Raw genomic sequence first — 20,703 nt, 5'->3', positions numbered from 1 at the left:
TTTTAGTTGTGCCTTTTTTATTGGTTTCATTTCACTAAAAAGTGTAGAAAATCACCTTTTTAAGGTTTACTAGACTTTCTCCAAAATCAAACTCACTTTTTTATATCATCCCATTAAAACAAACAAAGTACACACATTCATTCAGTTCCGTCACTTAAAACTTGTAATTTGTTGCCCACCATGTCAATGGCTCATCTGGACTCCACTCCAGCGTCTCCTACGCCTCTTTCCTCCATTGTTATCCACTCCAATTCTTCTTCTTCTTCGCCTCCTCACTCCCACAAGGTTTTTTTCCTTTTTAAATTTCGCTTCGTATTTGAGTTGGGACCGGGTTATTTGGATTTGAATGAAGGGCGTATTTTTTTGTTACTTGATGTATAGAATAATGGATATAAATATATATAATGATTGTGTCAGAACAGACAATTTCAAAAATCTTTTACTTTAAATTTTGTCTGGTTGTATGACACTTATATTAATGAACAGCTAGTCTTGCTATAGACGGATATATCCATCTATAGCTAAAGACGGGTCAAATAGCTTGAAAGTGGTGACGTTTTTGGCCCCACCATCCCACTTGTTGCTTGTTCTATTAGGAATGTGGTATTGTATTTGACCCTTCTTTAGCTATAGACGAATATGTGCCGTCTATAATGAGATTTTGTGATGAACTTTTTAGTTAAAATTTTCTATTATTTTGTATTTACTCGATTGCCTTAGTAATTTGCCCTCTAAAATTTGAGTATATGTTTTAGCTCCTCCAACTCCCGACTCTAACACTATATCACGTTCGTTGTTCCGCATAATTCATGTTAGCCGACCCCAAACAATTTTAGGATTAAGGGCTTGATGTTGTTGGTAAGAGTATTATCTGTAGTTACACTAGTAAGAGCTTAATGAGAAAAAGGAACATACATCGGATGTACTACCTCAAACTTTTTTATTTTTTGAGCATATATGTAAAATTTTTGAGCTTATTACCTAAAACTTTATTTGTTTTTGAGCATATGTGTATTTTTTTGAGCATAATAAAGTTTATAAGTTAAATTTTAATATTTTTTCCGTCAAAACTCAAATTTAACTAAACTTATATATAATGTTTTTGAGTTTTATTGTAATTTTTTAGAGCTTAATGTTTAAGTGAATAAACTCAGAAACTTTGAAACTCAGAAACTTTAAAACAAAACTCAAAAACTTTTTTATAATGCTCAAAAACTATAGAATTGGAGGTAGTACATCAGATGTACAATCCTCTTACTGGAGCTTAATGAGCGAATGTGTGCTTGAATCATGATTACTTGAGAATCGGAGAGGTTAGAAATTGTAGTCCCTCGGTCTCAATTATTCGTTTACCTTTTAATGTGTGCTTGAATCATGATTAATTGAGAATTGGAGAGGCTAGAAATTATACTCCCATTGTCCCAATTATTCGTTTACCTTTTTTATCCTTTGTGAGGGGTATTTTACGATTTTAATCAAAGGTAAACAAATGATTGGGACGGGAAGTAGTCGTTTGACTTGGCCATCACTTATGTGTAGACTTTTGTTTGATGATGTTGAAAATTTGAAGCTGAAATGAAGGAGAAGAACTAATATAGTTGATGAACTTTTGCAATTAGTACGTTTTACCCGATTATGTTTTAAGCTCAAATAGATTTGAGGTGGAATTTTGTTGTGTGGTTTTGGACTTGTGGAATTGTTGAGCATAAACTTGTACACTAGAGGCATAAGTATGCAGATTCTACTGATCTCAGAATGTGCATAAGCTCCATAAGAGATTTTTCACAGTTTCCGAGTGTTTGATAGTTGTAACACAAATTCTCACTTTAGACGGACACTATCCGTCTAAAGTTGTAGACGGATAGTGTCCCTCTCTCAAAATGAGAGTGGATAGTGCAAGTGGATGGGAAATGGATACCCCCACTATCCGTCTACAACTTTAGATGGATAGTGTCCGTCTACAATGAGACGAAAGCACAATGATATTATGGTTGTGGTGATAGATATTGTGATCAAGTTTTGACATAATCTCACTTAAACAAGTAAAAAAATTATAGCCCTGATTTTGTTTCAGTATTTTAAGGTGATGAACTAACGGAATTAGTAGTGAAGTGTGGGGTATATACGACATCCTAGTTGAAGTACGTAATGGTTATCACGGTGCTGAAAAACTATCATGGTGAATCCACTTTGTACTGCTTAGTTCAAAATTAGGAGTACCTTTTAGTCAGGGCTTTGTTGTAATAACTTTATGCAATAAGAGAAGGAAAAATGTATTCGACTTTTCAATGTTTTGCTGTTCCAAATAAGGACTTGCTTAAAAGTTAAAAGCTTTCCTGTGTCTTACAGATGCATAAATCTATTTCTTCCCTTTGATGCATACCAGTTCATTTTTCCCTTGTCATCATATTCTTCTGTTTTATGGTATCGTATCGTTATTTTGTACACCAATGGTATAAGTTTGTCTTGGATTTCTAAACTTTGTGAACCTTTTTTGAATTTGTGGCAAAAAATGCAACTGTAATGTCTTTTTCGCTAAAATTATTTCATATTTAATCATCAGTCAAAAAGATGGAGCACACTTCTTCTTGCATACAAGACTTTAGGAGTGGTGTTTGGAGGTCTGGTGACATCCCCACTTTATGTATATCCGTCGATGCCTTTAAAGTCACCCACAGAAGAAGACTACTTGGGGATTTACAGTATTATGTTTTGGACTCTTACTCTTATTGGAGTCGTGAAGTATGCGAGCATCGCTTTGAAAGCTGATGATCAGGGGGAAGGTAATTGCAAGACCAGCATTAGTTTCGATTCAAAGTTTCATTCCTGCTTTGGCTCTACAGTAGCAAGTTTTTATTCACCGTTTTTTTGGATATTCCAATCTAAGACATGATTATTTACATGTTTTGTTTTGTTATAATTTGACTAGGACAGGTGGGACATTTGCTTTATATTCACTACTTTGTAGGAAGATGAATATTGGAATACTTTCAACAAGGCAGGGAGGTTCTTCTAGAGTTTTGAATTCTTCCTTGTATGAGGACGACACAAAGCCGAGTAAGCTTGGCAAAATCTTTGAAAGAAGTCTGGTGGCTAGAAGGGTACTGCTCTTTATTTCAATTTTGGGCATGTGCATGTTGATTGGTGATGGTATTCTTACTCCTGCAATCTCAGGTCTGGTTGCTGCCAATTTTTTTTCTGGTGTAAATGTGTAGTAATATAATTGATGTTTTATTCTTTCTTATCAGTATTGATAGATTTGAATTATTTTTCTGTTCCTTTTCAGTGTTGTCGGCAATTGATGGAGTAAGAGCTCCGTTTCCTCGAGTAAGCAAATGTAAGCATGCAATCACATTACTAGCTCCGTTTTCTAGAGCACGTAGTTTCCTCATCTATATTCAGGATTTTTCTCAGTTTTTTTCCGACATGATCTGCTGAAATGCAGTAGATTAATGGCTTCCTCCACCAACGACTCTGGTCATTTCTTATTGGTTCTGAAGGCCACAACCCACCAATCAGACAGGTGTTAGTTGTTCTACATTCTCTACAACTTAAATAGCAAAAGAGTTTTCAGGAACTTTGTTCTAAGCATCCATGCTCAGCATGAATATGAGATAATTACAACATTACCCAAGTTCCCCAAGGGCTCCCGCAAATGGTAGGGTAAGGGGGCTCGGATGCTTCCAGTCTCGCCACTGTTCAGCATCCATACTTAAATAAAGATGTTTAAGAATTGTGTTAGTGGCAACTATTTCACAATTTAGTGAGCCATTTATTTTGTTCCAACATAATCGAGAACTAAAGAATAGTGAGTCTTTGGCTCCCTCTGAAATGGAAACATCAGCGTCTTGCACAAAACTTAGGGTTATATTTCCAAATAAATGTTTTCCATAAGCTATTTTGAGGTAAGCTTAGTGACGTTGATATTGTCTGTCATTGATCTTTCAGCTATGGTCGAAGCTCTCTCTGCTGTAATTCTGATCTTCCTGTTTCTTCTACAAAAGTATGGGACTTCACGAGTGAGCTTCCTTTTCTCTCCCATCATGGGCATGTGGACATTGACTACACCGCTGGTTGGGATTTACAGCATTTTTAAGCACTACCCTGGCATATTCAAGGCTCTATCTCCGCACCATATTGTAATGTTCTTTTTGAGAAATGGCAAGATAGGTTGGATGTGCCTTGGAGGAACAGTTCTCTGTATTACAGGTGAGCCTCATGTTCCGTTACCATTAAGGTTATATTTTTTTCATTACTGTTCCTATAATGTGATTAATGTCCTTTTTGCAAGGCAACGTTGGATAAAGGACTATGATCAACTGTTGTGCACTGTCGTGCTTGGCTATGCGCCATTATTTGTTCATTCATCTAAAAAGCAATATATAACTAACCTCATCCCAAATTTATACTCCCTAATTGTAGAATCCTCACTTTTCGTCATGCGTTTGTTGGTGTTGCAGGTTCTGAAGCATTATTTGCTGATCTTGGTCATTTTGATAGAAGCTCTATACAGGTATGTTAATCCCGTCAAAAGAAAATTTTGTTTTGCCCTCGACTTTTTTTCTTTTGCTCCTTCAAAAAATGTTACGATAGAGGTCACCTTGTTTTGATTTATTTGCAAGGATCATCCCTTCTATTGGAATAGCTGACGTCTCTTTTTTCTTACAGCTGGCATTTATGTTCACTATATATCCGTCCCTGGTTTTAACTTACGCAGGGCAGACAGCTTATCTTATTAGACATCCCAACGATCACGATGATGGATTTTATAAATTCATTCCAAGTAAAGTATATTGGCCAATGTTCGTCATTGCCACACTTGCAGCTGTTGTTGCCAGTCAATCTTTGATATCAGCAACCTTTTCTTTAATCAAGCAATCAGTCGTACTTGATTACTTTCCTAGGGTTAAGGTGGTTCACACTTCGTCCAGTAAAGAAGGCGAGGTTTACTCTCCAGAAGTCAACTATATTCTCATGATTTTATGCGTTGCTGTTATCCTCATTTTTGGAGATGGGAAAGACATCGGAAATGCTTTTGGTAAGATTCATACACGATGCACCTACCTTGCTTTAGTATACTGAGTGAATATTGCCAGACTTGGAATTCCCGTCACATTGGGACTAATTTCGTAATCCTTTTTGGCAGGTGTTGTCGTCAGTATGGTTATGCTTATTACAACAATACTACTGACTTTAGTCATGATCATTATCTGGAGAACGTCACCGATATTAGTATTCCTTTTCTTCCTGTTATTTTTTACTATGGAAGGCATTTATGTAAGTGCTGTATTCACCAAACTTTTCGAGGGTGGATGGATCCCGTTTGCCATTTCCTTCATCCTTGCGTTCATCATGTTTGGGTGGTACTATGGAAGGCAGAGAAAGATAGATTATGAGCTAACACACAAGATCGACATTGAAAGACTCCGGACTCTTTTATCCGACCCAAGTGTCCAAAGAGTCCCTGGGATTTGCTTCTTTTATACCAACATTCAAGACGGGTTGACTCCCGTCCTAGGTCATTACATAAAGAACATGAAATCCTTGCACAAGGTCACGATTTTCACAACTCTTCGATACTTGCTCGTCCCCAAAGTTGCACCACACGAAAGAATCCTCGTGACCAAACTCGGCATCACTGGGATATACGGGTGCACAATCCAGTATGGGTATGCGGATTCTATACCGCTTGATGGTGAGAACTTTATAGACCACGTGTATGCTTGTTTGACTGCGTATATAGCAAGATCAGCGGAGCATGTGCTGTCTGAGGTTCCAGGTGTCCAAGAAGAGCTATCGCGGTTGGAGGAAGCCAGAGACGCAGGTCATGTTCATGTCCGAGGGAAGACGAGGTTTCATATAGGTCAGAATTGTAGCTGGTTTGATAGAACTATGCTTGCATTTTATGAATTTATGCATAGTAATTGCCGGTCCTCATTACCGGCTTTGGATGTGCCCCTTGCTCAACGTATGGAAGTCGGCATGCTCTACGAAGCTTGAACAGTGAACTGTACTGATTAAGGGGAGATTATAGATGGTGCCCCATTGCTGTCCTCAATCTCGTGATTCACGAAAATAGCTAGTGTTTCGAGATCACATACGTTCATATGACACATATTAAGGTGAAGTAATTCTTGTAAAGCTTTCGTGGCGATGGAAGTTCCATGGATGTGTTGGACAAAGTTAGCCTCTGTAATGCTTAGAGATTTCTGTATTTCCGAGTACTGGGTAAAATACAGAGTACAATCGGAAGGTTGATTTAGAAAGGCAGTGAAAAATTTAGGGTGTTATTAACTGTTAAAACTTCGCCGCGGTTTCACTTCGTGTTGTGCTCCATTGAATTGTTCACGTTTTTTAAATTTTCCTAACATATTTTGAAAATCGTAATCAATTCAATGGAACAGAGTAAGTATAAGTATATAACAATAAAAGACGAGCATTGACAATTAATATGATAATTAGCAACAATTTCAAATCAATCCCAATTTAACAGAGTCAAGCCACCGGCCGGTTTGTGCATGTGGATTAGAGTTGTTCATGGGTCCTCACGTTTAATGAACTCCGTTTGTCCGTCTCACAAAATTAGCGAGAGCACAGACGGAATTTTCAAAAAATTTCACTTGTCCGTGAGCTAAAAGTTCAGTGTGACCCGAAACCAACCGTACCAATCTAAAGTCAGGAACTGTTTTGGTGCAGAAAGTGGTTGGCCAAAGAACATGTAAAAGTTGAAAATGAGATAGCAAAGGTGAGATTGTGAGAAGGCATGGTGTACGGTGTACCACGTACTTGGACTAAAGTGGCATCCACTCTTGAGTCTTGACCCTAACTACTACTGTACTAGATTTTGTGGACACAATCCTACTGCTGTAATGCTGTATGGCATGCATCCCCAAAGCTCAACAAACTAAGTGTTTGTTGCTCACTATCATACTAATCATTGCTTAACAGTTTGTCTTACTTATGACCTCTCACAACCCTCTCCCATTTAGTGGTGGAGCAAGGGAGGGCGCTCGACCCTGCTGGCATTTTCTTTCGAAATTTTTAGTTAAAATTTTCGATTTTTTTCGAGGTCCCCTTATAATATTACCCTTTCGTCCCCGCTGAAAATATTCGCCCCTACTGACTTAAAATCCTGGCTCCGACACTGCTCCTACTTACTCCTTTGTCTCATGTCAGAAAGCCTGTGGCGGATTTTGTCCATTACAAATGAGAATTTGTGTTTGCTTAAATAGACAAATCCTGGTTAATCACGGCCTCCCACTATATCAGTAAACCTCATCTTATTAAGGTTGTGTACTCACTTTATTCTCTTGTTTATTTTCGATATATGGAGAGGTAAGGCTACTTTCCTAGAGAAAATTCTAATAGAATGATTGAGAGACAAACAAGTCAAAGAAAGATTGACATAATGACATTTATTTACTAGTAATAAAAATGATAATTACAATTACAATGACATTTAACGGCTAAAATTAGCTCTCATGGGTGGTAAGAAGTTCAATTTCGTATTTCTGCGAATGAGAAAATCAAACTGAGAGGATTAAATTGCCTTCAATTTCCCTAAAGAAATTGCTCCAATTATCGATAAGGAATACTCGCAATTAACGAGACGCTTAGACCCAAATATGTTTACCTAACCCAGTGGTAAATGATCATGTTCATCCCTTGGTCCTAATGATGGTAATAGTTCCCCTGCCTCGGGTGTGAATTCTGGTTAAACCAACGATTGCCTTGCCGGATAAACCCGGCCCATTCATTGACAAGACAGACCGGGAAGCGTAGTCACCAACGGGGTGTTTGAGTGGCCGGGTTGGTGGCATCAAAATTGTACGGTTAATGTCCTTCAATGTTATATCACCCTCCTTTCCTCCTGGCTTTACTATCCCAAAAGGATACACCATCTTTGTTGGGATGCTTCTTTTTCTATTCAACCTTTTGCTCTTTGTCTCCATGTTCCCTATGTTACACACAAAACACAACAATCATTGACTCCTAAATTCAAAAAAAAAAAAAAAAAAAAAAAAAAAACAATCATTGACTCCTAAATTCAAAATTAAATTCAAGGGAGTAGTTAGATTTTGCATCAATAGACAATGATGTGTCATGTGTGTGTTTTTATATATAGTTTGAAAGAAAGTCAATGATTTATTATTATTTTTTATTTGCGTAAAGGCAGTTTCGAGGACAAATATGATGCTAATGAAATTTAAACCAAGTCATGGATTCATGGGTATCTTTTCTTAGAACTTTAACGGCTAAGTTAGCTAACATTGATATGATTTATTATTCTTTGATTCACTAAACATCTAAACCGCAGGTGCTTTTTAACCTTGTAAAACAATATTTGGTCCAGTTACTATGCCAAAACCTATGAACTCGACTGGAACATAATTACATAAACATTGACGTCATTAGGTCAATCACAATTATTAACTCGATTATTTTCATCAAACATACAGAAGAATTCAACAAAATTATTAACTCATTAAGTAAAATTATCAATGGTTTTGTAATCGAGAGCCACAATGGCGAATATAATGTAAACGGAGTTTTAATCTAGGTTATGAGTATCGTACCTCACGACTTTACTAACTAAGCTAGCATATAACTGCATGGATTATCGGCAGAATGATTGGAGGATACCTAGCAAACTTAGCAACATTGTGGATAGTTGTATACATGCAATGCACCATGCATGTCACACTTTGGCATAGTGATGTTCCTCAGTCCAATAATAGTGCATATATAAAGATTTATAGGTGGTTGCCAAAATTGGAAACTAGGTGAAAGGTTTATATACATAATACGAGTACATGTATTAGACTATTAGGTATGTAGGTGGACAAAAAGATCATGTTTTTATTGAATTTTCGGAACCCCACTAATTTATAATGCATCCCATCATCTTTTAGCACCATTATGGTTACCACTTACTTCTACTTCTTACTTTATTTCTTTCTACATTCTTGACTTTTGGCTTTAATTTCTCTATTGATTAACTAATCAACCAATTGTTGACCGTTTACTCGGACTAAGACTATGTTTTTTTCAGCTGAAAGAAGTTGAGCCAAACTGATTAGAGCTGAATTGAACTGAATTAAAATTAACTAAATAAACTAAATTGAATAGAGCAGAATTTAACTAAAATGAGCTGAAAATGAAGAAGTATAGAATTACGTACCAGAGAGCCATGAAGAGTGAGTGGAGTTAGTCTCGAAGGAATTAGGTTTAGAATTAGAGGACAATTCCTTAAGCTTTGGAGCATAATAACTTGGTTCTTCACACATGTCCTTCCTTGATGATTTCTCAATTATTGTTTCACCTTCATGGAGTATATATTATGCATTATTGAGGCATGATTAAACTAATAAATATTTCCTACGTAATAATCATTCGTTTACCTTTTAATAGAGAAAGAATATAAAAAGGTAAACCATTGATTGAGACGGAGTGAATAACTTCGATAATTAAATTAGAGATTTAATTAGCCAATGGTGGTAATTAATTATTACTTGAAGAGTTAGGCATGTCATGATCAACAAGAACGCTTGCATGGCTTCTTACTTCTTCATCCAAATTCATGTTGTAGTTGGTAAGCCACTTGTTCCAGTAACCCTACAACACCACAAAAAATAGAATGTGATTTAGCTCAACAATTGAAAATTTCAAAATTTTTAGTTAAAATTTTCGAATTTTTTTGAGATCCCCTTATAATATTACTCTTACGCCTCTGCTGACTTAAAATCCTTGCTCCGCCACTAACTACATTTGACCAAATATGTAAGGTAGAATTTGAAAAAATATAGTGAATTGAATTGAACGCAAAAATTATATACTTTGCATTTGAAATGCTCAAATAAATACTGTAATTAAATTGTTTGGATGTCTGATAATGTGAATCGCATGCTGGTGAAAATAACACAAATTTCATTTAAAATATTTCAAAAAAGAGATGGAGTTTTTGTTTTTTTACTGAATACAGATATAGAAGTAAAGTTACGTAGACTCGACCCAAGAGTTGTTTTTTTTCATCCAAAATCGCACCAAATAAAATATCCATTTTACATTCATTTATACAATTTAACTCGAGAAAACATGTAAAAATAGGTGAAAATAACTTACAAGATCATCCGTGAAGTGAGGATATTCTGGGAGATGATCATTAAACCGAAGACTTATATCAAGCAAAGCATCTTCAAGGTAACCAGTGGAGAGGAAATTGGGATAATTATTTGTATTATTTGGTAAGATCAAACATGGTGCATTTCCCTCCATATTATCTGTTTAATTAGCATAAAAGTTGTACCATATTATAAACTTCAAATTCCAAAATGTGTTTTGAGTTTAAAGATGATGTGTAGGTATTAGGTATATATATAGCAACCAAAAAGCAAACCTAGTAGATAACAAAACAAATATGATTAGGCTAATAAAGTTGCCAAAATGATTTATATAGACAATTATAAAAATAACTACCCCTCCGTCTCCGTCATTTGTTTACTTTTGATATTGGTATAAAGACCAAAGAAATTCATCTGTCCCATTTCGCATTCCATCTTATCTCCCATCACTTCTCCTATTGACACATAAACAGATATTAGTACCATTTCTATTATCTTATGTGTGATGTGTCAAGATTTCAAGGTGACGGGACACAAGATGAGACATAAAAATGAGACAGGTGATCTCAACTGAAGAAAAAGGAGTGAGCCAATTATTGAATAACAAGTGGGACTAATTGAGTATCGATGATCAAATTATTCATCAACGACATTTCCAAAAATATAAAAGGTAGACAATTGATTCAAAAACCCAAAATAAAATACGTAAAAAATTAGAGTTAATAGACACTTAATCTGCTGTTTTTTTTTTTATATATATATATAAAAAAAATCGTCACCATACATGGATCTAGAGCTGGACAACATAGGGCGGCCCGGCCCAAGACGGACCCCATCATCATCAGGGGCGAATTTAGCACCGATCAAGACGTGGCCTGCCCGGTCAAGACTACGGGCCGTGCTAGTGTTGGGTTTTTTCACCAACCCGGTTTTCACCCGTTTTTGTATAAAAAAATTTGTTACCAAATGCCCACCCCCCTATAGTGCGTGCCCTGCCCGACCAAAACCAGCCCAGCCCGGCCCGACACAGCCCGGTCCTATGTTAGTGACGTGCCAGTGTTGCTCTACCACAGCCCAGTCCGCCTTTGGCCCGCACCAGCCCGGCCCAGCCCAGCCCAATGTCCACCTCTACATGGATCATTGCCCAAAAGCCTAGGATCAGCTAAAGGACCCAACCCAACCGTTACTAGTACCGGCCCATTCTAAGACAAGACCCAAACAAACAAAATCGAAGCCTGGCCCAGGTAACTCAGGCATGAGGCCCGGCCCATATTAATCTTACGTGCACGTTCAATTTGAGTAGTGTTCATGTTGTCAGCTTGTCTATGCCAATTTGCAGACAATATCTAATGTTGTCTATGCCTTAGTGTCGTTATGGTTTGGCCGTATCTGTTCCGACTATTGTTCCCGGTTTATTTAGCATTAAACATGTGTTTTACGACATTTTTACCATGTGTAATGAGTATGATGTTTGGCTCACCGTTTAAAAATATATATGATGGAACATGTTTTTTTCTGTTTTCATATGTCCAAATTACTTTATCATACCATCTTGGCAAATTGAAACATGGCGCCCGTTAGATAACAACGTAGTCGTATATGACAATACTTCTTATGAAATACTAAATTAAGTAATTACCCCCTTGTTAAATAAATTATCTTTAATTTTCTAATAGCACTAGCCTTATTAGCGAGTTAGTATTTACTATTTCGTAAGATGATTCTATGTGATAATAAGTGACAACTACAAGGCAACAAGCTACTTAGTATACTGTTTGGCTCTAGCAACCGTGTCTGCTATTTAACCAAATATATTTACATTGCTCTCCTACCCTCAAATTATATTACTATTCAACGAAATTGGGGTACCATGTCCCTTTCTATTTTGATATGTGCAAATTACTTTAGCTGACCGTTTAGCCAAATTGGGACACTGAGCTTCATCGAAAACATAACTAGAAGCCTCAAACAAAAGGAAAAATCAAATTTTAATAAATCATAAGCCTCAAGTTCATTTACACAACTTTTTTTTTTTTATATATATTTAGACAACCTTTGATAATGAATTGTCTCTATCATCTTTTTTTTTTTAAATAAAAACATTATCCATTTATCCAATTGTCCAATAATTAATACCCATTTCCCCTTGCCACTCGGAGAAAAAAAGAGATAAAATTTAAGTACTCTATTACTCCCTTTAAGGCTATAAATAAGAACAAATGTAAAAAAAAAACATTTAATTGTTTTTCAAGCAATTTAAATTTAATGTTGGGTTGAAAGAGAAAAAAGAGAGAGAAAAAAAATGGAATTGGAATTGCAAAGAAGAATATTTCCGCAATTTAGAGTGGAAATTCCTCCTTTAATGAAATCCAATAATACCCACTTCTCAACCCTTCGTATTCCTTCATCTTTTGGGTATGTTCCATTTGTTTATTTATTCAATTCCCATTATTTCTAATTTTAATAAGATATATGATTATGTGAGTTTTTTTTTTTAAATCGGATTTTATTAGCAATTTTTTTTATTGTTTATGCAAATTATTCAATCTGATTATATGGGCTGACGATAAAAGTTCAATTCGATTACTAGTTAGTCTTGTGTAGGACGGGTTTAGCCTAATTAGCTTATTATCGTGTGCCCATGTTAGAAAATCTGTATTATGAGAACCGGTTTTACGATAAATTTGTGTAAGACCGCATTATCCCAGTAGTTATCATTGCATGTAAGAAGCTTGTATTCTTGATTTGAGAATTGGAGGGAATTGAAGATTAGGGTATCTACAATTTAGCTGCAGAAATGCTGGGAATTGTTGTTAGTCTTAGATGCAAAGAATTGGGAGAACTGTAGTACCAATGGTGTTGATTTCGTGGTATCAGTCGCGATCATTCTAACGGTTGTGAATCACTGTGACATGCTATGGCACAGTGAAGCGTTCAATGTCATGGTTTATTGCAGCTTGTTTTTATATCGGTTAGTGTCGGCTTTGTTAACCATTGTCAGCTGTATCAGTCAAATATCGGCTATTTTTTGCAACCCTTTCTATATCGGAAAATATTAGCATGGAAACCGAGAATTCATGACATGGTGGCCAGTCATATGTCACATAACAGCCTATATTTAATACCATTGTCGGCAAAGTGAGACGAGTGTGAGTTCTTATTGATCTATTTTAAGCATTTACTGCGGGTCACAAATTGTGATTTATTAATCAAGCTTTTCTTACTGATAGGTTTTTATTAGTACTTGTAGCTGTTTGGACGGCCTCGTTTGACAGTCTTAGCGATAAATGTGAATTAAGCTACATGCAAATGCATTTGATAGACATATGTGTGGGCCTAGAGGATGCTAAAATTGGAAAAGACTAGCTAACATTAAATTAAGATCCTTAAACATAATTAGAAAGGAAAAGAAGAGAAGGAGATGAAATAGAAAGAAAGAGAAGGGAAAGGAAGTGGCATTTCCATTGTATGGTTTAGTTGATCGGAATTAAAATTATCCTTTTGTCTAGATAGGAGCTATTGCGTAAGTATAGGGGTATTAAAATGACATAACATGAAGTTTATGCTGTTGGCTTGCTTTCTGTCCAAATTCCACAGATTAGGGAGGACAGAAAACAGTTTTACGGAGTACTAAAAACCAATTTACATCGCTACTTTTCATTTCTTTCTGAATCATGTGCAACTATGTTTACCAAAACTAGAAAATTAAACAGTTCTTTCTCGCCCCAAATCATTTATACCCAATTCTGTCCTACCAAATAAGCTGTCGTTGACTGGTGTTCTCCTACGTCTTATAATTATAGATGGAAAACAATAGTTTGTTATTCTGAATACTTCATTGTATTTAATTTTTAGTCCCAACTTGTCATTTTACAAATTTGAACATGGCTGTTGATGTTATAACCTTCTAATTGAACTTGAAGGAGGAGTTGGACCAGAGAGTACTTTTCAATTTATCATGAAATCCAATAAAGTTGTAAAAGTATCGTTTTTGAATGCTGAGTAGTTTTATGGGTGGTTAACATTTTATGTGCATCTCGTCGATGTTTTTTTTCCAGAGAGAGCTTTCCTACTAATTTGTCAAGGTCGAAATCTCTAGAAGTACATTGCAACAATGGTCAGAGTGTACAGCAGGCTGCTGCCTCAGCTAGCGATAATTTAAGGCTACCTGAGCTCTCATTCAACAGATTACAGCCTACTGACCAGGATTGTGATGGTTTACTTAAGCGGCAGTTTGGTCGGTATCTTGCCCGAGAAGCTTTTCTTGATGAAGAATACTGGGTTAGTCTGTCATTTTAAAACTGTAAAGTATTGTTATGCACCCACATTTTTTATTCTTGGGAGTTTATTTTGCCCTATCCATGGCAGACAGCAGCATGGCTACGTGCAGAAGCCCATTGGGAATCTGTGTCATACATGAGGTGAGCTTTTACTTACACCATTCAAACAGTTTCCTTTTAGGCAAATATGATATGCCTTCTATGAAATTCCTCTCTGTTTTTCAATGTTCTCCTTTCCGCTGAAATATTTGATGGTCACAGATATTGTTCAATTATTCTTTCAGGCACATTGACGTCCATAAAAGGAAGTATGCGGAACAGGTAAATTCATGTAAAGATATTATAATTATTTTGTGATGAGTAAATGTGAATCCGCAATTATATTTAGTTACCCCCATAAATTAAGGAAGTGCTTTTCTGAAGTCTACTGGAGTCTGGATATCATATGTAGGCCGTGGACTTTTGTCAGGTTTGGTACTTGGTAGAATTGATAGTCAACTGACTGTCTGTCTTTGCCGTTTTTATGAAGAGGGTCAAAATTGTTGGCCTTCTATAAGGATAGAAACATTTTTTTTATACCACGTTAAGACTTAAGACTGATCCAGAGAAGGTTTTTCTTTGTCTGGAATGTTACCCGTTTATAAAGCACGCTCTCACTTGAGGTTCTGTACAGATTGTTTGACTTCTTCTTGAGATTCTGAATTTGTCTTATACTTAACACGCACGGTGGATGAAAGCTATGCCTAGCATTAAAACTAAACAGAATGGCATCCAACTGTAAATTATCATTTTGGAAGCTTCGGGTGTTTTTTAGAGGGTATCTCAATTATGTTTATACAACGGAATTATGCAGCTTTAAATTATAACCCCTTGTCGCCTTTTGCTCCTTCATTGATTTAATAATATCGTGTAATCTAAAAAAAGTGTGGGTGTTGAATACATATACATCCGTTGAGTTAAACATATGGCTGAGCAGGTTCAGATGTTTGACAAAATGCTCACTTAAACTTTACTCGAGCTTTGGGGAGTAGAATCAGGTTCAGATGTTTGACAAAATGCTCACTTAAACTTTACTCGAGCTTTGGGGAGTAGAATTACTAGGTGCTGCAGATGTCTATTTATATAAACTGTTTAGTATCGGGATGGGACAATGGGTGAATCGGCTTCGATAGATTATAAAAACAACAGAATGTGCTATGAAGCATTTCTAAACAACGGCTTCTCCCTATATTTTCATAGAGTTCTCTATGCTTTTGATATGTGTTGTCAAGCAGAGGTCAGTTGGGTTTTCATTTATTTATTCCAGCTACTTGATTTATTAATGCCGACAGTGTCCCTTCCCTGACCAAAAGAAGAAAAGATTTGACAGTTTCCAATCCATTTTTAGTGTGACTAAATCGTATGACATAGATAACTTGAAGAGTTTATCTGGTTTTCTTGTGACACCTACTAACTATTTAGATTATCTTTTTTTGCATTACAGGAGTTCTACGCACTTAAACGGCGATGCTCTGGGCTAGATGGAAATTCCCTTAGGTGCTTTTGTTTAGTTGCGGTGTGTTTCAATCTCAGAACTAGCTTTTAAAATACAATGGGATTGTCATGAAACTTGGATATAAAGTAGAATAGGCCAAGTGTATTTTGAGTGCAAGATGAATTCATTAATAAAATGTCCTACAAGATCTACAAAAGACATCAGAACTGACAAAATACAAATCTGTAGGAATCAAAATTGAATAAAATGAACTCTTCTTCAAATATCACTGATAAGATATGGCACTTCTGCATGCTTCTGCATGCCTCTATTATACTGTTGTTATTGATAGAGCCTTCTGCTGAGTGAATGCAGCGACTATAGTGTGTGCGATATTAGTATATTACTCAAATATTGTTCCATAACCTTTGACTCAAAATGTGATATTAGTACGTTTAAGTGTGAGCACAGATGTTCTCTTACTTTCCTGCCTCTTGATTCTTACTCCCTCAGTCTTCGTCATTTGTTTAGTTTTACCTTTAGCGTGGAGACCAATGTGATGGACATAAATACATATCTACCCTTCTCCTTTCATTCTTTATCCCCTGGTCTCCCACGTGTCTCCCATCTCTCCACTTATTCAACCCACCACCATCTAACAAAATAGTTAGTAGCTGATTCCGTTATCTTCTCTCCCCTCCGTTTACATCTATTGTGTACTGCTTAGTGCTTATGGCTCTTTATTGTTACTCTGACCTTTTAAGTAATGGTTTGAATTCTCTAATGCTGATAAACTCTTGCTTTGCCGTTGTCAAAGTTAGCGAAAATTGTCTTCTTGGTTTATTACCTGGGGCTGCTGCAACTAAGGAAATTTACTAGACTATGTCGATTATTTTTTTACTTTGATCAACTCTTTTGTCACATGTGTCGTTACTCTACTTCTTTATTCTAGTGCCCTTCAAATCATCAGTTGGCATGTGTTTTAGGTGAAAAGAGAGGATAAAAATGCTAGAAGAACAGTCTTAAACAGTATTGTTGGGACACTAGATCTCAGCATTCGACAATTTTTACAGGGAGAAACATATCCTGGGGTATGTGTTTTCAAGTCCTTGCAAAGAATATTTTACATAATTTGAAATTATCAACCTTGAAACTACTGTTTTGCTAAACTTTTACCACGTATCATATTATTTCAGGAGAAAAAGTCATCAGTTGTATTAGCTTGTCAAGAGCCATTTGGTATGCATAGATATGCCTACATTGCTAATGTTTGTGTTTCAAAGTTTGCCCGGCGTCAGAGAATTGCTTCAAATATGCTTCATCTGGCTATGGATGTTGCCGCTTTTTCTGGTACTGCATTTCCCATAGCTACAAGAATAATTCTTGGTGTTCGCTCCATTTTAATACAAATTTTTAAATGTATGCTACAAGGTATGAAGCAACTCTTCGTCCATGTAAATGCGGATAACAATGCTGCTCAGGACCTGTACAGTAAAACAGGCTTTAAGGTGTGCATCTATTCTTGTGGGTATCATTTTTATCTTAGTTTTGTAGATCGATAATTGCATGCTATGAAGTAGTAATGATTTTAACTGAAGAAAACAGGGTTAGGGCATCTTTTTGTTTTCCAGTCATGCAGTAAACTTTTTTTATTAAAGGGGAAGTAAAATGGATCCCTCCATTTCTCTCCTCTTTGGTTTCCCCAACCCCAGATCCAAAAACAATGGAAAATCGTCTCCTGGTTCTCCCTCCCTTGTTTCTCTCTAAATCTTCCTATCTAAAGAAAGTGGTATGGAGACAGTGGCTACGTTTATATATAAATCGGGCATTCCATCAAATAGTTCTCTTGAATGTTACTATATTGACGTTTATGTTTCCTATCGTCAAATTAGTGATACAGCAAGACTCCACCTTAGTTGGGATACTTATGTATGAAAAGAAATAATGTGGTTAAGGTTCAAGCATACGAGGTGGCATTCACACACTCTGCATGGTTAGGTGCTTATAACAATCAGACTTTCTTTTGCTCAAGAACCCTTAAATCACATTAACCCACCTTCATTTTTGCTAATGATAATGAGTTGTAGCCATGCACCCATATAGGCCATACGGTTTGTTTTAAGCTATTTGCTTTTTTATGTGAGGAGAATGTCAAAATATGAGGCTAATTGAGTCTTATGGAGGGAGTATGTATCGTGCACTAATTTGTTTGTTCGTGTGTGATCTGAGCTAAATTAAGCCAAATAAGTTGAGCTCAAATAGAGAGATTCACAAATGAATTTGAGCTCGTTTTTACTCGGGATCAAGACCGGTTGTAGTAACTGAGCTAAGCTCGAACACTCAACTTTAGAAGTGTGACAATAGCATTGATTAGGCCAAAAGACGAATGACTCTTAAGAATTTGGAGTACAATTTTACATAAAGAGTGATTGATTATTTTGTGACAAACAAATGATCAACTGTCACTGGACTGATGGAGTATTTATTATAGTCCTCTTCTCTAACATGTTAAGAATGATTTCTTGCGTTTTCATGTTTTATTGTTCTGGTTAGATTGTGGAGGTTGCGTCATCCATTTCAGAAGAACAGAGACTTCTAATGGCGAAGGAGTTATAAACGTCCAAGATTTGGTAAACTACAGCCAACATGCAAATATTGTACATAAATATTTGCTGCATGCAGCCAAGGTATCTGTTCTTGTTACACCTTCTTTTATTGATGTAACGTGTTCAGTCTTATATTGCTATAAAGGTGAGTAATAGAAGCTGCCAATTTGTTTTAGTTTTTGGCATGCAAAGCTCCAAGTAACGTGTTCATCTTAATTGCAACTCATGCTGAATTTGTATGGTGTCATAGTTTTACGTACATGGATATAACTTACATCGGCTTGCGACTTTTTCCTTCTATATGTAACGTGTTCAGTCTTAATAGTCACTCATGCTGAATTTGTATGGTGTCATAGTTTTATGTACATGGACATAATTACATCGGCTTGCGACTTTTTCCTTGTATATATGGCTCCTAGTAATATTTCCTACGTTTTAATTGCTGGCTTTTTTTTATCTTTGTTTTGACATATTATGCCTCATGGAAATCGCTATGCTTCCGGGGGATACATTGGGTAACTACTTTGGGTTGGGAATTCCTTTCACACGGTTTATCCCCTGGAAACGTGATTGCAACCTTTTTTATTGCAATCCTTTTACATGGCATCTCTTCATTTTATCCTTGCATCTTCTAATCTTCCTTTAGTTCACAGAAGTACGAGGTTTGGTCATGTATATACTCCCTTATGGGGCAAATGTCCGGCATTCTTATCTCTTATGATCTTATCTCAGTCAGGATCAGTAAGTACTGTGAAATATTTCAGTTGAGTGTTCAGAAGAGGAATCCAATTCATCTGAACCACTAACTAGCCACAGAAAGGCCAAGGTTCTGAACAACTCGTAATGATTCAGAGTTTTATGGTTCAGTTTTCTGCTCAATCAGAACCTTGAAGGATTCCCCGACTTGGTTCGGGAATGGGTTCAAATTCATAGAATGCTACTAGGTTCAAATTTAAAGCACCCTTGCAACCTAGTTCCCAAATGAACCCTATTCCAGTACGAACGGTTTGGTTGGAGGATCTGCTGACCCCTTGAACTATGCAACCGTGCTATGATTTCTGCATGAAGATGGTTTTAATTGGATTCTCAGACTTAACAGAGGTTGGAGATTTGGAATTTCAACTCATTTCAGCTATATATTTGTTTCAGACTTTTGAAGAGCAAACTAGTTTTGGAGCCCGTGAAAATCACGGGATCGTTAATAATTGATTGTGTTTAAGTGTTTAATTCGTGAATAACTTATATGGAGTAGTCCCTCTCTCTCAATCATTTGTTTAATCCATAAAATATAATTAAAATGCTACCCTAAAATGAAAAATAAACGCCACCTAGATAAAGTCACGTAGGATCCAAAAAGTCACCTAGATTAAAATTTAATGTGACGTGGCATATTTAAATGTGATGTTGCATATTTTTAATATGACATGGCGAATTCATGTAACATGAATTATAATCAAAACAATACTATTATACTTCATACGAAATATTAGCCTTTCCTAATTCATGAGAAAATAAAATATAAACAAATCATTCAAAAAAATTATTTATCCAACAAATATTGTGAGTTACAGAATAGTATACTCCCTCCATACCACACCAATGGTAACATTGACTTTTTCACACTTGTCGAGACACGTTTTGTAACGTGAATATCTTTAGTTACACATTATTAAAAATTATAAAAATTTGATATTCTTATAGCATTCATGACGATAAATCAAACAAGATCTCACATGACTATATTTTGTCTTATAGATTAAGAATAATATCGAAGATTCTCTACGATCATGAATAGTGCCAAGATTCTCAATGTTACCATTGGTGTGGTATGGAGGGAGTATTTGATGGAAAACAAAAAAAATGATTTAAAGGCCTGGAAGCATTGGAATTGGAACAATGAATTGGAGAATAAGAATTGGTTTCTAACTAATTACTAATTATGCATAGCATTTATTATGCATATTATAACACTATGATAAGATCAAATTGACATATGTGCATCGTACTTTAACAGTTTGGCTAGCAGTTTGATTTGTAACCTGTTTGACAAAATAAAAATAGAACATAAGTGTTACAAAGGAGACTCAAGTGTAGGAAAGAGTGAAGGACAATAATGTAACAACATGTCAATAACTTATTAAAGATTTTTGCTACCATTCGATATTTCAAATACACCATTATAGAAAAAAAGAAAAACCGACAAAAGTGAAAGTCATTGAAAC

General features: G+C 36.0%; 3 protein-coding genes across 6 annotated transcripts; 2 read left to right on the top strand and 1 right to left on the bottom strand.

The window, feature by feature from the left end:
- The first annotated feature begins 70 nt into the window (after positions 1-70).
- On the top strand, positions 71-6,305 carry LOC141622135 (putative potassium transporter 17). 2 transcript variants are annotated; one of them, XM_074438194.1, is made up of 8 exons: positions 71-285; positions 2,564-2,783; positions 2,935-3,174; positions 3,287-3,337; positions 3,949-4,209; positions 4,461-4,513; positions 4,669-5,038; positions 5,147-6,305. In XM_074438194.1, exons 1-8 carry the CDS (start codon positions 181-183, stop codon positions 5,998-6,000), a joined length of 2,154 nt encoding a protein of 717 aa, XP_074294295.1. In that variant the 5' UTR covers positions 71-180; the 3' UTR covers positions 6,001-6,305. The 2 variants fall into 2 exon arrangements, with proteins under 2 accessions (XP_074294295.1, XP_074294296.1); XM_074438195.1 differs by lacking the exon at positions 71-285 and having other exon boundaries at positions 2,696-2,783; positions 2,930-3,174; positions 5,147-6,090.
- A 1,103-nt stretch (positions 6,306-7,408) lies between these two features.
- LOC141622013 (uncharacterized) lies at positions 7,409-10,607 on the bottom strand. Its single transcript, XM_074438098.1, has 5 exons — positions 10,502-10,607; positions 10,123-10,280; positions 9,513-9,615; positions 9,182-9,322; positions 7,409-7,957 (listed from the first exon to the last, which is right to left on the bottom strand). The coding sequence occupies exons 1-5, from the start codon at positions 10,605-10,607 to the stop codon at positions 7,659-7,661; spliced, it is 807 nt and encodes a 268-aa protein (XP_074294199.1). The 3' UTR covers positions 7,409-7,658.
- Positions 10,608-12,364: 1,757 nt separating this feature from the next.
- LOC141622131 (GCN5-related N-acetyltransferase 6, chloroplastic-like) lies at positions 12,365-18,909 on the top strand. 3 transcript variants are annotated; one of them, XR_012532878.1, is made up of 10 exons: positions 12,365-12,536; positions 14,180-14,402; positions 14,490-14,542; positions 14,686-14,722; positions 15,885-15,956; positions 16,862-16,966; positions 17,072-17,225; positions 17,307-17,383; positions 18,429-18,730; positions 18,838-18,909. XR_012532878.1 is itself a non-coding variant. In XM_074438190.1 (9 exons), the coding sequence occupies exons 1-9, from the start codon at positions 12,424-12,426 to the stop codon at positions 18,489-18,491; spliced, it is 897 nt and encodes a 298-aa protein (XP_074294291.1). In that variant the 5' UTR covers positions 12,365-12,423; the 3' UTR covers positions 18,492-18,778. The 3 variants fall into 3 exon arrangements, 1 of the variants encoding a protein (XP_074294291.1); XR_012532877.1 differs by having other exon boundaries at positions 18,429-18,737; XM_074438190.1 differs by lacking the exon at positions 18,838-18,909 and having other exon boundaries at positions 18,429-18,778.
- Positions 18,910-20,703: the final 1,794 nt, after the last annotated feature.

Source organism: Silene latifolia, chromosome X, assembly GCF_048544455.1.
Source record: "Silene latifolia isolate original U9 population chromosome X, ASM4854445v1, whole genome shotgun sequence".
Taxonomy (NCBI): Eukaryota; Viridiplantae; Streptophyta; class Magnoliopsida; order Caryophyllales; family Caryophyllaceae; genus Silene; species Silene latifolia.
This window is presented reverse-complemented; position numbering and strand designations above follow the sequence as displayed.

Excerpts from the sequence above, each read along its gene's own strand:
- LOC141622131 (XM_074438190.1), top strand. The coding sequence starts at position 12,424 with ATGGAATTGGAATTGCAAAGAAGAATATTTCCGCAATTTAGAGTGGAA. Across the intron at positions 16,967-17,071 it reads AGGGAGAAACATATCCTGGG|GAGAAAAAGTCATCAGTTGT; the intron begins GTATGTGTTTTC and ends ATATTATTTCAG. Across the intron at positions 17,226-17,306 it reads GGATGTTGCCGCTTTTTCTG|GTATGAAGCAACTCTTCGTC; the intron begins GTACTGCATTTC and ends GTATGCTACAAG.
- LOC141622135 (XM_074438194.1), top strand. The coding sequence starts at position 181 with ATGTCAATGGCTCATCTGGACTCCACTCCAGCGTCTCCTACGCCTCTT. Across the intron at positions 4,210-4,460 it reads AACAGTTCTCTGTATTACAG|GTTCTGAAGCATTATTTGCT; the intron begins GTGAGCCTCATG and ends TTGGTGTTGCAG. Across the intron at positions 5,039-5,146 it reads AGACATCGGAAATGCTTTTG|GTGTTGTCGTCAGTATGGTT; the intron begins GTAAGATTCATA and ends CCTTTTTGGCAG.
- LOC141622013 (XM_074438098.1), bottom strand. The coding sequence starts at position 10,607 with ATGGTACTAATATCTGTTTATGTGTCAATAGGAGAAGTGATGGGAGAT. Across the intron at positions 10,281-10,501 it reads TCTTTATACCAATATCAAAA|ATAATATGGAGGGAAATGCA; the intron begins GTAAACAAATGA and ends CTAATTAAACAG. Across the intron at positions 9,323-9,512 it reads TGACATGCCTAACTCTTCAA|GTGAAACAATAATTGAGAAA; the intron begins GTAATAATTAAT and ends TACTCCATGAAG.